At 41.1% G+C, this 21,175-nt stretch overlaps 1 protein-coding gene and 1 pseudogene across 1 annotated transcript; both read left to right on the top strand.

The window, feature by feature from the left end:
- Positions 1 to 5,298: 5,298 nt before the first annotated feature.
- Positions 5,299 to 5,915, top strand: LOC129356216 (metallothionein). The gene is made up of 3 exons (XM_055025817.1): positions 5,299 to 5,430; positions 5,501 to 5,566; positions 5,714 to 5,915. Exons 1-3 carry the CDS (start codon positions 5,406 to 5,408, stop codon positions 5,803 to 5,805), a joined length of 183 nt encoding a protein of 60 aa, XP_054881792.1. The 5' UTR covers positions 5,299 to 5,405; the 3' UTR covers positions 5,806 to 5,915.
- Positions 5,916 to 7,543: 1,628 nt separating this feature from the next.
- LOC129356232 (STING ER exit protein-like) lies at positions 7,544 to 8,528 on the top strand (annotated as a pseudogene).
- Positions 8,529 to 21,175: the final 12,647 nt, after the last annotated feature.

Raw genomic sequence — 21,175 nt, 5'->3', positions numbered from 1 at the left:
CAGCGGTTGGATCCGGTTCTGACTCGGTCAGCCCAGAGGTCAGGGGTCGGCTCACCATGTCCATCGGTTCTGTTGAACCGAAAAGCAGCAGAAACCAATCAGTAAATGCAGTCCGGTGTAGCAGTTTGTCCGCTTTCTTACTTTAGACCTAGTGAATATTCAAAGTTCTCTCCAGGATAAAATGTTTTCATTCTGGACTTCAAAGAACCTCAGCAGAACCTTGAAGCAGACCAGAACCTCCACAATTTCTTTTATTGGTCAGAAATAAAAACATAGCTCCCTGTCAATTAAAATTTATATTGTGTTTTCTAAAATTGTTTTCAGCAGTAAAAATTAAATGTTCCCCCTCCCAGACCAAAAAACACGTATTTGCCCTGAAGTCCGGATCTGCAGCAGTCAGAACAAACGGCAACGACTGGCAGTTTGTGCGCCTAAAAGAAAATATTAACGCAGGTTTCCAAAAAGCAGACAGTAAAAGTCCATTAATAACCCAGATCATCAACCTTTAGCACAGTTAGCTTAGCTACAGACTGTTAGCCTCCTTTTCACTAACGTTTCATGAATTAAGGAAAGAAATTACCAACATATTCATATATTGACCTCTGACCTTTTACCACATCACAGGTGAGTCAGTCAGCAGCAGCTCCAGTCCCTGCTGACCCTAATAAAATGCAACTTTATTGCAGTTTTTGAGAAATTGAATTGCTTCATGTATATTTTGCACGTTGCTTGTGACTGTTGCTGCTGCGGAGACATTTCAGGATCTAAATGTGATCAGTGGACAGTACAGACCAAAAGTTTGGACAAACCTTTTCATTCAATGAATTTGCTTTATTTTCATGACATTGTAGATTCACACTGAAGGTATCAAACTATGAATTAACAATATGTACTAAACAAAAAGTGTAAAACAACTGAAAATATTGTAGTTTCTTCAGAGTAGCAACGTTTTGCTGTGATCACTGCTCTGCTCTCTCTGCATCCTCTTACTGAGCTTCCAGAGGTCATGACCTGAAACGGTTTTCACTTCACAGGTGTGTCAGGTTAATAAGTTTGTGTCCAAACTTTTGCTCGGCACTGTTGGATTTAAAATTCATAAAGAGTAAATATTGGACCAAAGAAAGCAAGAAACCTTCTGAAGGGTCAGAAAGCAGAGGCGGAGCCAGAGGGGTGGCCGGGGTGACACTTGCCACCCCCAACAGAGCCCTTGCCCCCCCTAGTGCCACCCCACTGGAAATGGTCATTTTAAAATATAATTCTGATGAGATCGGCAAAGATTGCCAGGAAAACTGTAATTCCGACTGTCCCTGAAGGCAGCCCGATGCCCGACGCTGTTCATTGGTTAAACTGACATGTAGTTCCTGCTTGATCCAAAACACATCAAAGGCTTCAGAGTTACACCGTCAGGAGTTTTGCAGGTATTTCCAACATTTTACCGCTCAGCAGTAACCGCTGTTACCTTCCTAATGAGAGGCGGCTCTTGTCATACATTTCTAAAAAGAAACAAAATGGTTGTGTACCGCTGCATAGTGCCTCGTTTATTATATTAGCCATGCTAGTGCTAATAGATCGTGTTTTAGACAGATTCTTTTAACATGTTTTAGTGACATGCTGCCCTCTAATGTTTTATTTCTCCCAGCTCTTGCTTGAAATGTGCGGTAAGAATATGAGAAAAACCATTAAGTTTTATAATGACTGAAATGTAAGTAGGCTATGTCATATGAAAGCTTTGAATTATAACCTCACTAGTTATATTAATTAATTTTGATTAATGTATTTTTAATTTAGTATTTTAGCTAGCTACAGAAAACTAAAAACTATAGTTTAAATAATAGTTAAAATATTGTTGTCTCTGCCAAACAGTCATGGAATCTAAATACCAGGCTGTCTTATTTTGTGTAGAGCCCAAATGAAGAGAGAAGGGAAGATCTCCCAGTTCTTCTTAAAGAGGCAAAAACCAGGACCAGACAGAACCCTGCAGCAGTGACCAGGACCAGACAGAACCCTGCAGCAGTGACCAGGACCAGACAGAACCCTGCAGCAGAGACCAGGACCAGACAGAACCCTGCAGCAGAGACCAGGACCAGACAGAACCCTGCAGCAGTGACCAGGACCAGACAGAACCCTGCAGCAGAGACCAGGACCAGACAGAACCCTGCAGCAGTGACCAGGACCAGACAGAACCCTGCAGCAGTGACCAGGACCAGACAGAACCCTGCAGCAGTGACCAGGACCAGACAGAACCCTGCAGCAGAGACCAGGACCAGACAGAACCCTGAAGCAGTGACCAGGACCAGACAGAACCCTGCAGCAGTGACCAGGACCAGACAGAACCCTGCAGCAGTGACCAGGACCAGACAGAACCCTGCAGCAGTGACCAGGACCAGACAGAACCCTGCAGCGGTGACCAGGACCAGACCAGGACCAGACCAGGACCAGACCAGGACCGGACCAGGACCGGACAGAACCCTGCAGCAGTGACCAGGACCAGACAGAACCCTGCAGCGGTGACCAGGACCAGACCAGGACCAGACCAGGACCAGACCAGGACCGGACCAGGACCGGACAGAACCCTGCAGCAGTGACCAGGACCAGACAGAACCCTGCAGCAGTGACCAGGACCAGACAGAACCCTGCAGCAGAGACCAGGACCAGACAGAACCCTGCAGCAGAGACCAGGACCAGACAGAACCCTGCAGCAGTGACCAGGACCAGACAGAACCCTGCAGCGGTGACCAGGACCAGACCAGGACCAGACCAGGACCAGACCAGGACCGACCAGGACCGGACAGAACCCTGCAGCAGTGACCAGGACCAGACAGAACCCTGCAGCAGTGACCAGGACCAGACAGAACCCTGCAGCAGTGACCAGGACCAGACAGAACCCTGCAGCAGAGACCAGGACCAGACAGACCCTGCAGCAGTGACCAGGACCAGACAGAACCCTGCAGCAGTGACCAGGACCAGACAGAACCCTGCAGCAGAGACCAGGACCAGACAGAACCCTGCAGCAGTGACCAGGACCAGACAGAACCCTGCAGCAGTGACCAGGACCAGACAGAACCCTGCAGCGGTGACCAGGACCAGACCAGGACCAGACCAGGACCAGACCAGGACCGGACCAGGACCGGACAGAACCCTGCAGCAGTGACCAGGACCAGACAGAACCCTGCAGCAGTGACCAGGACCGGACAGAACCCTGCAGCAGAGACCAGGACCAGACAGAACCCTGCAGCAGAGACCAGGACCAGACAGAACCCTGCAGCAGTGACCAGGACCAGACAGAACCCTGCAGCAGAGACCAGGACCAGACAGAACCCTGCAGCGGTGACCAGGACCAGACCAGACCAGACCAGGACCAGACAGGACCGGACCAGGACCGGACAGAACCCTGCAGCAGTGACCAGGACCAGACAGAACCCTGCAGCGGTGACCAGGACCAGACAGAACCCTGCAGCAGTGACCAGGACCAGACAGAACCCTGCAGCAGTGACCAACCTGGAGAATCCAGCCAGGAGACTCCAGGCCCAACATCACCAGCAGGTTAGAGGCTGATAGAGAGTTATTAAGTATTAAAATCCAATAAGCCTAATTCTAAAGGTTAGCATGATGCTTTTTGCATTTTTTATTGTGTCTGTTTATGCATTTCCAATGAAGTTCCAGAGAGAGATGAGGGTGATACAGAGTCAGACTCTGGGGAGGAAGACAGTGAAGCAGAAGGAAGTGGCACTGAACTGCCCCCACCCAGCACAACCTATTGCACACCAGAAGCACCAGTTTATTTATTTATTTATTTATTTTTGAGAATTTGTTTTTTATCATATTCTGGGCTCTGAGTTTACATTTACATGTTCACTGTTCCATAGAGCCGTTTAACGTCTTGTTTGGTCATGGCAAATCTTAGTTAAATAAACCATTTTAATCTGAGTGTGTGTGAGAAAATATTTGTTTCCTTTCGTTCATCATTTGTATATGGACCCTCTGATAAAGCCTTGCTCAGCCTTTGGCCACCCCTTGAAAAAAAGTCTAGCTCCGCCACTGCAGAAAGACTCTGCAGATTGTAACAGCCGCTGCGTTACAGGCCTGTCTGTTTTGGGCCTCATGTGATCTGCAGCCTGACGGAAGTTTAGATGCGACTCAGTTAAAACCTCAATCCCGGCATGAAACGGAATCCGGTTCGGTCCACTTTATCAACAGTCCAGAACTTCCTGGGTTTCGTGTTTTTTCAGGTTTGTCATCTGCTTTTACGCGCAGTCACGGGTCAATGACTCAGCTTGTTCTGGCGAGCAAACACGACCGAGAATCACCCGAACTGGGCCCAGTAAGGCTCCGACAGCGGCGGGTGCAAAACCAGGCGCTGCTGCGTTCAGGGGCCCGACGGGGCGTGGGACCTCTGATAACCTGTGAAAGGATGAAAAGCTGACTGAAACTAAAGAAATATGAGACAAACATATGGAGACAATGACGCCTTCTAGAAAACTATTGTCCTATTTGTGAAGCAGAAAGCTCATTTTTAAAGTATAAACTGTTTGGTTACAACAAACTATATAACAAACACTGAGACAGAATAATAAGACGCGCACAGATTTGAATGACTGCGCTTGATGATTTCTGGTGGTTCCGTTTCCCACAACACACGGTCCGTAAACGCAGCACGGAACAATGGTCTGTTTGCAGCCGAGGCAGAGCGTGATGGTCCGCGCCGTGTGCACAGCCGCAACACGACGCCTCGCATGTTGGGCTCGTTTCAATAAAATAGGAACTTAAGTCAGATTTAAAAACCCGCGATGGACTGCCGACCCGTCCAGGTGACCCGGCGACCCGTCCAGGTGACCCGGCGACCCCTGGCGTTTTTTTCAAAAAATAAACATGTTTTCAAATAAAAAGTTTAAATTGCAGGAAAAGACAAAAAAGATTGATTAAATGATTAATCAGTCCAAATGAAATATCTGAAGAGTTTTATGAATGTTCACAATAAGGCAACAGAAAACTCTTCAAAGAGATGCATGCTGTGACGTCATCAGTTACAAAAACCTCCAGATGTTTTGTTTTGATTTCACAGTAAAATCATTATATTATTATTATTATTATTATTATTATTATTATTATTATTATTATTAGGGCGGGGGTTATAAACACTGCTTATGTGAAGAACTCCGCGGTTCTGCTGGTCCGGGTCAGAACCGGGACACTCGGTGCCGTTATGTAACGTTCAGGGACCAATCCGTCCTCTCATCAGGGACGTGTGTCTTTGTCCCCGCCGTGTGCAGAGCGCTCTGCGCGTGCGCAGTGCGTATGTTTGCGCCCGGCTCGGCAGGCTGCGCTGCGCTATAAAAGAAGCGCCTCCAACCCGGAGCCACATCAGCTGATCCACATCTGCAGACCCGCACCGCCTCCGCTCAGACATGGATCCCTGCGACTGCGCCAAGAGTGAGTATCTGGTTCCGGTTCTGGTTCTGGTTCTGTAGTTTGGAGGCTGATCTGGTTTTCTCTCCTTCAGCTGGAAAATGTAACTGCGGAGGTTCCTGCACCTGCGCAAACTGCTCCTGCAAATCCTGCAAGAAAAGTAAGAACATCTTCATCTTCCTCTCTCCAACTGCTTTTAGCTGGAAGCTCCAGTTTCCCTGGTGGAACTGGTGGAACTGGTGGGACTGGTGTCCAGCTGCTGGTTCTGCTGCTCAGCGTCCTGATCTTTGCTGCTCTTTCCTCGCAGGCTGCTGCTCTTGCTGCCCATCAGGCTGCAGTAAATGCGCCTCTGGCTGCGTGTGCAAAGGGAAGACCTGCGACAAGAGCTGCTGTCAGTGAAGCGCCCGACCCCCCTCCCCCACCTGCTGCTGAGGAGGAAAATCTTTCCTTGTTTCCATGTTGTAGAAAATGTTTTGTACTTGTCTTGAAATAAAAACGTGTCAGTATTGTGATGTTTTCCGTGGTTGGTCTCTTCATGCTGAGCTGGAAATATGCAAGCTGCTCCAGCCTTGAACTCCTGCTCTGACCAGTCACACCAGTCTGAGGTCCTTAACCTGCAGACTGGTGTGAAACTGGAACAGAACCAGTAACGCAGAGTTCAGTCTGACCTGCTTGGCCTGGAGAAGAAGGGTCCAGTTCTGATGATCCGCTCGCTGCTCCAACGCATTCATAACCTGACTCAGGTGACAGAGGGGGCAGGACACCCTGCCAGTCAGCTGGCTGAAAAGCAACTTGAAACCTGGGTAACTGTTCTGCTCTATCATGTTGCCCTAAAGGCTCTGCCCTAGTGGCTCTTTAGCGCCGCCCTAGTGGTTGTGCCCTAGTGGCTCTTTAGCGCCGCCCTAGCCAATATGGCTCTTTCAACATGTCGGGTACTTGAACCCTGGCCTGGGGTCTTAGCACCAACCAACATGGAGTCTTTTACAGTCCCTGCTGCTCTTATTGACAAACCCACCAAGAAACGGCGTCAAAGTAAATACATGCACGCAAACAAACCAAATCTTTAGAATAATATGTTAGCAAATACTATTCATTTTTAAGCAGACATTACATTTCTAAAAAGACATTTCTATAAATATAAATCCAACATTAAACTTGTAGTGCATAGCTCTATTGCTCCCCTTGGTCTCTTGCTTTAATCTCAACTAAAAACCAGCTGTTTAGAGTTTTATTTGAAATGTAATATGTATTATTAATGTATTGTTAGGGTTAGGGCTAACCTTTTAGCCTGAACACCCTGCAGAGGAAGAGACAGAGGTAAGACACATCCACACAAAACATTTCAGTGCATCTCAGTCACAATACTTCTATCCATTTGAACAGGACACCATCAGTTCCAGCTGAGATGCCACTGCATAAAACACACAATCGATAAAATACTTCAACCTGTTTGTTTCTGTGATCATTCAACACATATTTTTCCAGCTGAGTAAAGAAGACATTTATTACAAAAGAAGACATAGACCTTAAGATGAAAAATTACAATTTCTCTCTGAGTTTTACAGAAGAAATGACCAGGTCTGCTTAAATGGCATAAAGTATATTCTTAAAGGTTTTGGATCAGATATAATTTCTAAAATTAGAACTTTTCTTTCAAAGTATTCTGTGTCACATCCAGCCACAAATCCTTTTCTAAAGACTACATTCAGATGTGAACCTGCTGGATGCTGATTCTGATGATCTTTTCTTCCAGCTGCAGACTTGGAGCAAAATGACTCTGAGGATCCAACTGCCAAATGAGTGCAACAAGAAATACGTTTGGTGTTTAATTCCAATGCTCCAAATGTTTTATTAACAATATAGCTTACTGGGAAAGTTTTTTTTCCCAAGTGTATATAACTGGAAAGAAATCCTAAAATGTTTTGTAAATCTCTATATGTGAATAAAAGTAAATGTGCTCAGTAACTTCACTTAAACTTCACCAACTTTGTTTCGATAGAAACTTATTGAATGCAAGCCAAACGTTTCTCCGTATTAATATTGCTGCCTTGTTTTATTTGTAAACGGTTTTCGAAATAAAAGAAGGAAACTACGCGGAACTAAACTTCGGACGCTGGTTTCTTCAGGAGCGGCGGAAGTGGCGGCCACCGGAAGCAGAGAGCCGCTTCCTCCATAACAGCGCTGCTGCTCTGGGCTCCCGGCGGCCTGGGAAAATGCCTAAGGTGGTCTCCAGGAGCGTGGTCTGCTCCGACACCCGGGACCGGGAGGAGTACGACGACGGCGAGAAGCCGCTCCACGTCTACTACTGCCTCTGCGGCCAGATGGTTCTGGTTCTGGACTGCCAGCTGGAGAAGCTGCCCATGCGGCCCCGGGACCGGGCCAGGGTCATCGACGCCGCCAAACACGCGCACAAGTTCTGCAACGTGGAGGAAGAGGAGCAGGCCTTCATCAAGAGGCCGGAGGGCATCGAGCGGCAGCACCGCAAGAAGTGCGGGAAGTGCGGGCTGCTGCTGTTCTACCAGCATCAGGACAAGAACAGCCCGGCCACCTTCATCGTGGACGGAGCCGTGGTGAAGTTCGGCCAGGGCTTCGGCAACACCAGCGTGTACAGCCAGAAGCCGCCGGAGGCCCCCAAGAAGGTCCGGGTGATGATGACCAGCGGACCAAAGACATGGGCAAGTTCAGCTCCGTCACCGTGTCCACCATCGACGAGGAGGAGGAGGAGATCGAGGCCCGGGAGGTGGCGACTCCTACGCCCAGAACGCCAAGGTGATCGAGAAGCAGCTGGAGAGGAAGGGCATGAGCAAGAGGAGGCTGCAGGAGCTGGCCGAGCTGGAGGCCAAGAAGGCCAAGATGAAGGGCACGCTGATCGACAACCAGTTCAAGTAGGACAGAGGAGAACTGGGAGCTGTGGGTGGGATCTGCTGATGCTGATGGGGAGGTTCCACTGCTCAGCCTGGATCTGATGATGCTGATGGACTCTTGGCGCTGCCAGAACAACCTCACACTCTGAAACCTGCTGCGATGCGTTTAATGAACGGGGGAAATGGGATTGTTTTGTATTTCTGACTAACTCTTGTTTCACTAGTTTTTGTTTTCTACAATAAAGTTAATTGTAAAAACTTGCTGTTTTCTGAAGCAGATGGCGGTTCTGGTCGGGTACCTGAGTCCAGCAGAACCTCTGTGGGCCATTAACAAAGCTGTACCTAATAATGTGGCCCCTGAGCATACAGAGGGTAGAATCAATTCTGTTGGTTTCAGAACTGATGCTGTTTATTTGGCATCAAAGCCATTTTAGGAAATGATTCACAAGAAGAAAAATCTCATCAAAAGTCACTGTAAAGAAACGAGGCGAGGTCAAAGGTCATTCCACTCAACAGGAAGTTCTGCCTGCTTTTTTCAGATTTGGAGCAACTGGAGACCATCAGGAGAAAAATGTGAGTGAAAACTGGATCAGGAGAATAATGCAGGAATAGCCATCTGACCTTTGACCTTGGAAATACAGAAGAGCGCTGGAAGGTCTGATGAGCCTGAAGCTGTCAGTGTTCCAGAACCAGACCCGTCTTTATTGGGCTGAAAGATGAAGAGACCGCTCTGCAGAACCTTATCGGGTCAGAACCTTCCAGAAACAACGATGGTGACGTCAAATCGGTCCAGGTGGACTGAACAATTCGAAAGGGGGTTCAACCTCCACAGTCTCCTATCTCATTATAATGAGATACTATCTCATTATAATGAGATACTATCTCATTATAATGAGATACTATCTCATTATTTTGAGATACTATCTCATTATAATGAGATACTATCTCATTATAATGAGATACTATCTCATTATAATGAGATACTATCTCATTATTATGAGATACTATCTCATTATAATGAGATACTATCTCATTATAATGAGATACTATCTCATTATAATGAGATACTATCTCATTATTTTGAGATACTATCTCATTATAATGAGATAGTATCTAATGAGATAGTATCTCATTATAATGAGATAGTATCTCATATAATGAGATAGGAGACTGTGGAGGTTGAACCCCCTTTCGAATTGGTTCAGTCCACCTGGACATTTGACGGTACCATCGGTCGCGCCTGCCGCCTGGAATCACCTAGCTAAATGTAGCTATTTACAACGGTAAGAATTGTGGTTTTGTTAATTTAAATTAAGTCTGCAATATAAGCTAGCATAGTATAAAGTAATCAATTTGTTATACTGACGACGGTAGCTAATTTTGAAGATATCAAAATTAGCTACCGGTTTCTGTTTCTTCACTTCGTCAGTGCACAACTGACTTTTCGTTGATTGTAGTTAATATCTGAGGATTACGTGGTACGTTTATTTGCTGTAATGATACATGTTCAGTCTACCACAAAGTGTAATAACTGGTGAGTAGTTCCTAGATGCTGCATCACGCTCCCAAACCATTGCGACGCCAAAACGATACCTCTAGCCTATGTATTTTTTTAAGTTAAACTAAAATATGTCGTGGCATTTTATGTCACGTACTCTGTCAGAATCTCTCTCTTTTATTAAATTTTAAATACTTTATGTACCTGGTCCCCAAGCAAATAAATAAAATAATAAATAATTGTTTTGTCTGTTTGCAAATCAATTTCTTTGATTTAATCAGTAAGTTCAAGTAACAAACAAAACATTATGTGCTTGGTTTTGTACAGTGCAGGTTGTTTCAGAAAGAGAAGAGTGGATGGTGTGCACCAGCTGGATTTTCACAAGCCTTAACTCATCACACAAGCGGTATAAGTGACTTCTCTGCTATAGTGTGTTTCTCCAGTTCTCCATTGAAAGACCTTTATGCTCCTCAGACAGCTTCATTTTATGTTTTCTTTCCTTTTCTACTGCTAAAGACATTGTCAGTATGGAACGGTACAGTTCTTTGTTATTACCAATAAATATTTTCTTATCTTTTCTGTGAATTTAAAGAGGTTTCTCAAATGTGTCCATTTAAACCACTGTATATGCATAAATTTGTGTAATTACACAAATAAAATAACTGTGGTAATAGTTATTATAAAACAAAAGTTTAAAAAGATGCATTCCATTTTCTGTTCACCCTTGTCCCTGTTGGGGTTGGGAGTTGCTGCTGCCTCTCCAGCTTCGTTCCAGGCGAGAGGTGGGGTCACCTGGACAGGTCGCCAGTCTGTCAAAGGGCAACATAGAAACAAACAGGACAAACAACCATGCACACACACACACACTCACACCTAGGGAGAATTTGGAAAGACCAATTACCCTGACAGTCATTTTTGGACAGTGGGAGGAAGCTGGAGTACGGGGAGAACCCACCATGCACAGGGAGAACATGCAAACTCCGTGCAGAAAGACCCCGGGCAGGGAATCGAACCTATGACCTTCTTGCTGCAAGGCAACAGTGCTACTAACTGCACCACTGTGCAGGCCCCCTAGTAAAATCATTTCACAAAAAAATAAATAAATTGCGCTTAAAGGAATTATGAATGTCCCGGCCCGGGGTCTTTCTGCATGGAGCCTGCATGTTCTGTGCATGTGTGGGTTCTCTCCGGGTTCTCCAGCTTCCTCCCACAGTCCAAAAACATGACTGTCAGGGTAATTGGTCTTTCCAAATTCTCCCTAGGTGTGAGTGTGTGTGTGCATAATTGTTTGTCCTGTCTTTCTCTGTGTTGCCATGCGACAGACTGGCAACCTGTCCAGGGTGACCCCGCCTCTCGCCCAGAACGCAGCTAGAGATAGGCACCAGCACCTCCCAACTGCACTAGGGACAATGGTGTTAGAAAATGGATGGATAAATGGCATTATGAATTATAATTAATTTTTCAGGAAAATTATAATTTGTAGTATGACTTGATTTACATTTTATTGGAAACATGATGGTCTTGTGTATCTTCACCTTCCAGTGTATGATCACAGAATGGATGACCTGAGTGATTTCCTGAGACAAAGAAATATTCCTGAGGAAACTATTGAGACCATGCTGAGAGAGAAGGTACAAGCTAAAAAATAAATCAGTATTTCAAAAACTACAGTTTGTTTAAGGCATGTGTCTAGCAATGTTATATAATTGAATTCAAATAATTTGCATGCAATTCTAGTTCCATAAGTTTTAAAATAAATTATTTTTTATTCTTCTTGTTTAGATTGATAGCAGTGTCATCCAACTCATGACAGATGAAGAGCTAAAGAGTTATTTGCCATCATATGGAGACCGCATCGCCCTATTAGGATACTGTAAAAGGAAGGAAACTGGTCCCCCAAACAGTCGCAAATCAAAACTGTTTGAGCGCCTGAAATCAAAGCTGGGTAAAAGGAAAACTGCTCATCAAGATGGTTGTGGTCTGGAAAAAGAAGAGCAATCTGAAACAAACGTTAAGAAGAATGCTCTGAAGTCAAAGAGAAAAATAGAAATAGGCTGGCTGCTTTATGATGAAGACCAACAGGCTTTTAAACAAGTAAGAGCAAGAAGAGGTGGTGGAACAAGGAAGGTTGATGTTTCAAAGGATGCTAAAAAAAGTGAGATAATCCAAATAGCTGTTGGCATTTTCTTTCCAAATGGAAGAAATAGAGAAGGGTCCATAGCAGATTTTGAAATAGATCTGAAAGATTATCAGGAAGTGGCAGTTGATGACAAAATCACTGTTGGACAAATGTTTCATGTTACAAAACTGACTATTCTCAGGTTTTACCTGACCACCCATAAAAAGAAGGCTAACCAGTCAGTCAGTCAAGATGAAGTTTTGCCTTCACCATTTTTTCAGGATCAAGCCAGTTCTGTGAGTCGGCCCTCTTCTTCATCTGCTGTTAATGTTGCAATGACCAGCCAATCACAATGTCCACAGAAGTAACTCCTGACTTTCTATTTATTGGAAACATAACAAATCATGACAATATAAACTTTTCACTTCAGTCTACAGAGCTTAGGGAGAGGATTTGGATAGCAGTGGCATAGTGTTTCTAGGACCATTTTCTGACAGTGAGCCACAGATTTTGGACGATACTTTGCCAATATCCCCTCAATCCACATCATCTGCCAAAGCAGTGAAGGAGATACTGATAGTTCACAGAGGACAGGTACTTCCTGAGCTCATAGCACATTTCTGTGATGACAGACTTTTAGATAGAGACTTCAAAATCCAGCTAGTCCTGCCAGATGGAACTCCTGAGATGGGATATGATGACGGAGGAGTCGTCAGAGACTGTCTTTCTGAATTCTGGAAAGAATTCTATGACCAGTGTACTACAGGAAACACTTACAGAGTGCCTTTTCTGAGACATGATTATGGACAGAGCCAGTGGGAGAGTGTAGGCCGAATAATTGTTTTTAGATGGACAAGAGAGAAATATCTTCCTATGAAGATTGCACCTGTCATACTAGAGCAAGCAGCCTTTGGACAGGTAAAAAGTGATGTAGTGGAGAATTTCCTTAAGTGCATGCCTGAATCTGAGCGCTTTGTGTTTCAGTCATGGCAGTCAGACTTCAGCAGTGTTGACCAAGAGGAATTGATAGAGATTCTTGATAACTACAGTTGCAGACGAATGCCAACTGCCAGCAACGTAAATGAAATCCTCCAGGAGCTTGCACACAAAACACTTGTCCAAGAGCCTGCTTATGTTATTGAACAGTGGGCCAAAACACTCAGTAACACCGGGAACAGCTTCCAGGATCTTTCTTCAGTGTATGAAAACTTACAACCAAATGCAAGAAAAGTTTTGAAGTCCATTGTCCTTTCCTCAAATGAGTGGTCATCAGAAGGACATTCAAAAGTATGTTAGCACATATATCAGGAACGCAGATTTGCAGCATCTGTCCTTGTTTCTAAGGTTCTGCACAGGTTCAGACCTGTTCTTGGATAAGAAAATTCTTATTGATTTTACAAAGATTCAAGGGTTTCTCAGAAGACCTGTGGCTCACACATGTAGCTGTGTCCTCGAGCTGTCAATCTATTATGATAGCTATCCAGATTTCAGTGCTGAAATGAACAAGGTTTTGGACTCTAATGTATGGGTCATGGACATTATTTAAAGATTTTAAAGTGATGGAGGAAGAGGAAAAAAAGAGATTAAGGTGGCTATTTAAAGTAACAAGTTGCCTATCAAAATCTAAGTAGATGTTTTCCCCCAAAATTTCCTTATCAGAATTTAAGGTTTTACAGATAACAATTTACCAGGGTGATGTTACCATTCCCAAATTTCTACAGATGTTATAAAAAGGGATCACCTATTTGTGAGAGGTGAATGTTTGTTTGTGCAGCACAGCTGTTAGTTTGTTTAAGGGTAGATTGTCAAAACTCTACCATATATGCACAAGTTCTGCAAATTCAGATCTGTTAACTGTCAGTGGAATGTCAAAATAATGGATTTTTCTTTGTTGAAAGAATACAAAATAAATATATTTTGAATAAAGTGTAGGATCTGTTTATATTTTGCTGTTGCACTGTAAACATATTTATTGTCCATAATACTGAAAAACATATATACGGTACAGACCAAAAATTTGGACACAACCTGCAAGAAAGCTCATTTACTAACCTGACAGGTCACACCTGTGAGGTGAAAACCATTTCAGGTGATGACCTCTTGAAGCTTATCAAGAGGTCGTCTGTGATTACTGTGATTTGCATTAATCATATTTACCTTTTGCAGTAATCACAGCAAAAGGTTGCTACTTTTGAAGAAACTACAATATAAGGCGCATTTTCAGTTGGTTTACACTTTTTTGGTTTAGTACACGTGTCAAACTCAAGGCCCGGGGGCCAAATCCGGCCCGCCGTAGCTTTTTATGTGGCCCTCCACAGACTACACTAAACACTAAGTGTGATTAAATATTATATTATCAATCCTATCAATGCAGTTTTTTATCTGTTTACTGCCAATTTATATCAACCAATCCCTCCAATTTCTTGAGTATTTAGTTGATGTATGATTATAGTCCATAATTTATACAGCGAGTAAAAAACAGTGACATTTATTATAAGTTCCTGAAGGGAAATCTTCAATAATATTATGTAATTTTAAGAATTCATTGACATATTAACCGTTTGTGAACAGGTTTTATCAACTCATTCTGGCACAACCAGCCTTTAAGAGCCTTCATGATCTTGATTTGGCCCAAAACGAAAATGAGTTTGACACACCTGGTTTAGTCCATATTTCCACATGTGTTAATTCATAGTTTTATGCCTTCAGTGTGAATCTACAATGTCAATAGTCATGAAAATAAAGGAAACTCATTGAATGAAAAGGTGAGTCCAAACTTTTGGTCTGTACTGTATGTCAGAGAGTAATGACAACATTTGTACTCTTATCGAATTAATACCAACTGCAAACAATCATGTTGGTAGGAAAATTGTCACAAATGGTTATCTGTTAGTAATAACATGATTAAAACATTGCCTTGTACATATAACACTTTCCCGACTAAGTAAGGGTAAGAAAACAGAGAACCTGCAAATGCTGCCACTATTTAGTGCTGTTTTGAAGAAGAGGCTTGTATTTTTGCAACAATAAAGAAGATTTAAAACATAGAAATTAGTAGATTGACCTTGACCTCAATGTTGAAGGAAACTAAAATGTATTAGTGTTTTTAAATAAACCATAGAAACAAATTGTAACTCATTCATGCATTTAAGTTTTACAATCGCAATGTTTACACAGGACATACTGACATAATATCTGACTTCTTAACCTGGGCGATTTAGAGAAACTATTCCCTCAGCCCATCACTGATCATTTGGCGGAGTCTTACATAAAGATTAGTAATTTCATATACATCATCTGTCATTACCAGTCTGTGCTCTGTCATGAGTTCAGTGCATAAGTGAAATACATCGACATCACAGGGAAAGTCCTTGAAATGACATTCTTCTACACATATTTCCAGCTTTGTTAGATTAGCAGACTGTAAAAAGTTTGGAACCCCATACAGGTTGGGAACACCATGCATTAATGTGGGACGACCAGGAGGAGCCCGAGGATTATTTGTAGATCGTATTCGATGGTCATTCCATGTATGAACAACTTCATCCAGCTCCATCTGTATGAAAAAAAATTGAAAAAATAAAATAAAATAGTTGTTAAAAAAAATTCATGCTTCTGTATTATTTGTAACTTATTTCAAATTTGTGTGCTAAAAGTAAGAAGTAAATTTATAGTACCTGTATTGTTTGTAAGAAGCAAAACTGGATCAGTGATTTGTCCAGAAAACTGTCAACAAAATAGCCATCAGCTTTAAGCTGGTCGAAATGTTCCATCCAAAACTGGGTACATTCACTTCTTAAAGTGCACCACCATCGCTCTATCCTTTGATTTCCTGTACTCGGACCGAGAATAACAGAGTCAAAACCATTTTCATTCTCGGTGTTGTGCAGAAATCCTTGCATCGCTGCCACATAAGTGTTCTCTGTGCCATGATCCATTCGTATCTTTTGAGGAAATCCATTATACTCCATCACAGCGTCAATGAAATAGCCAGCAATAATGTGAGGATCACTATTAGTCTTATATGCTTCGAGCCAGATCATTTTCCTTGAAAGCCATCTATGCATCCATTAATACATATCCAATAAGGCTTTAATTTATCGTACCCATCGATGTGCCAGACATAGTTTGGTCCCCGACTGACATATAAGCGTCGTCTCAAGCGATTTTGTGCACGCAGGTCAACCCGTTGGGATCCAATAGGCGCATCAAAAGACGTACTGTTTCTCTGTCTGTGACTATGCCAGCCATCCAACATTTCTGGTGCATCCACCTGTAGCCGTGCTGTCTCCAGATCCTTGTAGTTGATGCTCTATAAAAGAGGCCACTTCTGCAACATCTGTCTTATTTTTTCTACGCCAAAGGCGCTTCTTTTGCAGTCTTCTCTCCAGCATCCGGAGACTTAATTTGACATTATGGGTTTCTTCCAAAACTCCCAAAATTTCAAGATTAGTAAAACCACTTCTGAAGTATTGCTCAATGATGTTATCAATATCCATTTTCTATCAAGCTGAGCATATTTCAAACTATAGGGCCAACTCAAGTTATCTCATTAATGAGATACTATCTCATTATTTTGAGATACTATCTCATTATAATGAGATAATTTTATTTAATTTTTTTAACAGAGTGGCGGAAACGGGCTTCCATAAAAAAAAAATATCCGGGACAAAAAAAAAAAAAAGAATCTGTGTCAGAAAAAAAAAAAAAAATATTGGTCCAGAAAAAAAAAAATAAAAAATTTGTGAAAAAAAAAAAAATGTGGGCCAGAAAAAAATAAATAAATAAAAAAAAATCTGTGACAAAAAAAAAAAAATGTCACAATTCGGACTGATGGGCGCCAGCAGCAACCACACAGACGCGAGTTGTGGCGGACAGCCAATGTTCTGGAGAAAATGTCTGATTTAAGCGACTTTTTACGTGCCAGAAGAGTACCAGAAGCGTCCATTGCACTAATGGAAGAACAAAAGGTGAGTAAATCAAATGGGATAGTTCAGTGTCTAAAGCCGAACGGTTACGGCTAGCTGTTAGCATGTTTGTTAGCTTACGCGGTTAAAGGAATAAGCTGATTTACAATGTTAGATCACACGGATGAATATAGGATATAACAGCTGTTAATTGCTGGAATTGTCTCTAAAGTGTTTGGTATGTTTATTTTATTGTTGTTCTGTTTGAATGTTTTACAATTAAACTAAGGTTAGCTGTATATGTCAGCCACCTTCTAAATAAGATGTCTGCTGTGTTAAACTGCAACTTTTAGTTCAGTAGAGGACAGAAACTATAGTACAAAGTGACAGACGTTTATATATGCATATATTTAAAAGGAAAATATTATATAGCCACCGATACGGCTGGTTGTAGATCTGATCATTATATTTATCAACACAACTAACGCGCCTATCTGCTATTTTATTTATGTTTATTATATGTTTGTGTTACGACGTTGGAAAAAGTGACATTATGAGCTTAACTAAATCATTTTGCTGCATCGTGTGATGTGTCAGCTCAAGACTGATATTGCATGTCAATCCCTAAACTATCTGCACATTTATTGCTCAGGTGCAGAAACGATAGGCTTCATTTGACTAAATCAAACTTAATGTGATATTTAATTTTTGTAATAAAAAGGAACTGTTAATATTTCCTTGTGTGTTTTTATGCTTGATACCTGTATCTTAAGTAGACTATATATTTATGAATCTGTGTTTTTATACTTACTTGCATGCTAATCAATTCAGTCCTTCCTCTTTTTCAGTAAAATAGAGGATTTAACATTTACTGCTGCTATTATTGTAATTCTCCCCAAACAGTAAATTGCTTTAAGCAGAAGCGTAAGGGTACAATCTTAATGTAACTTTGACGTTGATTTGCAGAGTAAATAATTGTCCTTTCTCATCTTTTTCTGTGCAGATTGACTGTGATGCAGTAGGTCTCATGGACGATGCAACTTGAAAACTACTTATCTTCATATGGAGACAGAATTGCTGTTTTCAACTACTGCAAAAGCAAACAGCCATTGTCAAAAAGAAAACAAGGACTTCTTCAAAAGCTTCTGGACAAAATGAAGAACAGAAATGAAAGTCCACAGGAGACCATGACACATGAAAGTACAAGACAGAAAAAGAGCCAAAAGGAACAAAAAATGTTGAGATTGGATGGATACATAGTGATGGAAAAACTACCAAACAGGTGAGAGCAAAGCAGGGAGGTGGCACTAGAAAAATTAAAATGGCCACTGATCTGGATTAGAAGACATTCTTCAAGAAGGAAAGACACTTTTTTTTCCTGATGGCGCATCTCCTAAGGGACCTGAAACAGATTTTGACATTGGCACATTGACATTGAGGTGTCAGTCTTTTGTATTTGGTGTTGAATCCAAAAATACAATTGAAAGTTATAGAAAACTTTTCCTTAATTTTATAAATGTTGTCACTAAGCATATGTGCTGTTCATCTGTCATCAATCAAGCTGTGAGATTATTTCAGTATGTTTTGAAGAAAACTACTTGTTCCTAATGTTAGAAAAAAAAACAATGCAATGGAAAAGCTGAGGTTATTTGAACAAATTTATGCAATATTGTCATGTTCAAAAATTAGGTATTGATCTAACACCTGTACAAATTTCGTTAACATACAGATTTTTTGTATGTGTATTTTATCAATTAGCACTTGTTCTATCTGTGCATCGGAGATGACGTTATTTTTGATACCATATAAGCTTTAATATATTTATACTAACTTACAGATGTATACAAGGTTATATCAATCTGAAAGTTTGTTTTAAAAGTTAGGTCATTGTGATGGCCATGGTTTTTTGTAATATTTTGCTAATAAAATGTTACTTTACCCAATACTTTCTGTTATGGTTTTCAACATGTTAACTAAGCTTGGCTTTTATTTGAAAAGGTCTAAAAACCAAAAGTATTTAAATTGCTGAATTTGAAGATAGTTATAAAAACTAAAAAATATTCTTGTTTTTTGAAATTTAGCAAATACAATTTTGCTAATTTTAACAAATTTAAAACAATAACAGTTGGGGTGCTGTGGTGGAAAAGCACAAGTCATGTATGGAGACCTCAGTCCTGAAACGTGGACATCACACGTTCGAGACACGACCTGATGACCTTAGTTGCACAGTTTCCTCTCTATTACTCACTTTCCGGTCTGACCACTGTCTTAGCTAATTTCAGATAGTGATAAAAAAATGACTTTTATCAGCTGTTCCTAAATATCTGTAATCAATTGTATTATGAAAAGACTTGGTAAACAAAACATTGAAGTTCATTTTATTTCACAGACAATTGTTTCCATGTGTTCAATTTATGACATCTTTTTGCTCTTCTGCCATTTTGTTCACATCTCAACCATACTTACAATATCTTTAACAGAACAGCATTTTGTTTTAAACAAAAAATATATATATATGAATCACAATGCATACCCGTTTAAAAGGACTGACATTTGGTTCATAACTGATTATCATTGAATAACTTTGCATCAGCATTGTTCCTTCAAATGACTGAAAGCAAAACAAACTATGGGTTAGGAAATCTTGTCAACCAAACTGCAATTTTAATTTTTATCAGCACAGTAACAGCTTGTACATTAATGTCAGGTCATATCAGAACTCAACAAACAAACAATGACAGCAATAAACTTTCATGTTCTGGTAAAATGATGTCAAAAAGGTTCTGTTTGCTTGCATACTTTTCATTCTTTAATTAGATGTAGAGCAGGAAGCCCTGTTTAGAGGGCACCTATCACATTGCAAACACTATACAATGGCATGATGGAGATAAATAGCAACACTTTTTAAATGATCTTTATGCACACTGAAAGTTGCTAAATACTTTGAAGAATTTCTTCTCTTAACCTTATATACAAATCAGCAGCAATAAGTGGATCTCTTGAGGCCTCCAAGTTGCATTCTACCATAAGCAGACAACAAAGTTCAAAGACTGTTTCATCACAGGGATATGGACCTTTTGGTGTACACTCTTCCATACACACAGTGACCTCATCCAGAGAAACAGGTTTGAGTCTGTCAGTTTTGTGCAGCTCTGGAAATGAGTACATCACCACAGGTCGGCCCGATACTGCACCCCCACTTGCCCGGATTTTGTGAGTTCCATGTGTTCACAACATCATCAAGGTCATCCTGCATAAAAACAAACCATAAATGTTTAAAACTAAAAATGTAACTGTAGCTTTTGCTAAAGATGAGGCATATATTAATCAGCATTTATAGAAAGTGACCTCTAATCAAAACCAAGCAGCAAGAACAAAATAGCAATTCCAAAACATTTTATTCTGCACATAAAATGATTCCCAATGTATGGTAAAATTTACAGATAAAACTTATTTTTAAAACTACACCAAAAGAAGTGTAGGGGAACACATTCCCAAGTAATTTAAACCATTTTTATTTCTAGTAAACATACCAGAAGATATGCTTTTCATACTTTTTAAAACAAAAACATTACAGTGTACCAGTATACACCTTTACCTGAATAAGATTAAGAAAGCAGAATTGGATAAGGCTTTTATCCAAAAAATCTCCTGTAAAGTGACCATCAACCAGAAAGGCTTGAAATAAGTTCATCCAAAACTGTGCACTCTGTTTATGGAGGGTCGATCAAATTGGATAAGGCTATGATATTTTCCTTTTAAATATATGCATATATAAACGTCTGTCACTTTGTACTATAGTTTCTGTCCTCTACTGAACTAAAAGTTGCAGTTTAACACAGCAGACATCTTATTTAGAAGGTGGCTGACATATACAGCTAACCTTAGTTTAATTGTAAAACATTCAAACAGAACAACAATAAAATAAACATACCAAACACTTTAGAGACAATTCCAGCAATTAACAGCTGTTATATCCTATATTCATCCGTGTGATCTAACATTGTAAATCAGCTTATTCCTTTAACCGCGTATGCTAACAAACATGCTAACAGCTAGCCGTAACCGTTCGGCTTTAGACACTGAACTATCCCATTTGATTTACTCACCTTTTGTTCTTCCATTAGTGCAATGGACGCTTCTGGTACTCTTCTGGCACGTAAAAAGTCGCTTAAATCAGACATTTTCTCCAGAACATTGGCTGTCCGCCACAACTCGCGTCTGTGTGGTTTGCTGCTGGCGCCCATCAGTCCGAATTGTGACATTTTTTTTTTTTTGTCACAGATTTTTTTTTATTTATTTATTTTTTTTCTGGCCCACAATTTTTTTTTTTTCACAAATTTTATTATTTTTTTTTTTCTGGACCAATATTTTTTTTTTT

Source organism: Poeciliopsis prolifica, unplaced genomic scaffold (assembly GCF_027474105.1).
Source record: "Poeciliopsis prolifica strain line A6 unplaced genomic scaffold, Auburn_PproV2 SCAFFOLD161, whole genome shotgun sequence".
NCBI lineage: Eukaryota > Metazoa > Chordata > Actinopteri > Cyprinodontiformes > Poeciliidae > Poeciliopsis > Poeciliopsis prolifica.
This window is presented reverse-complemented; position numbering and strand designations above follow the sequence as displayed.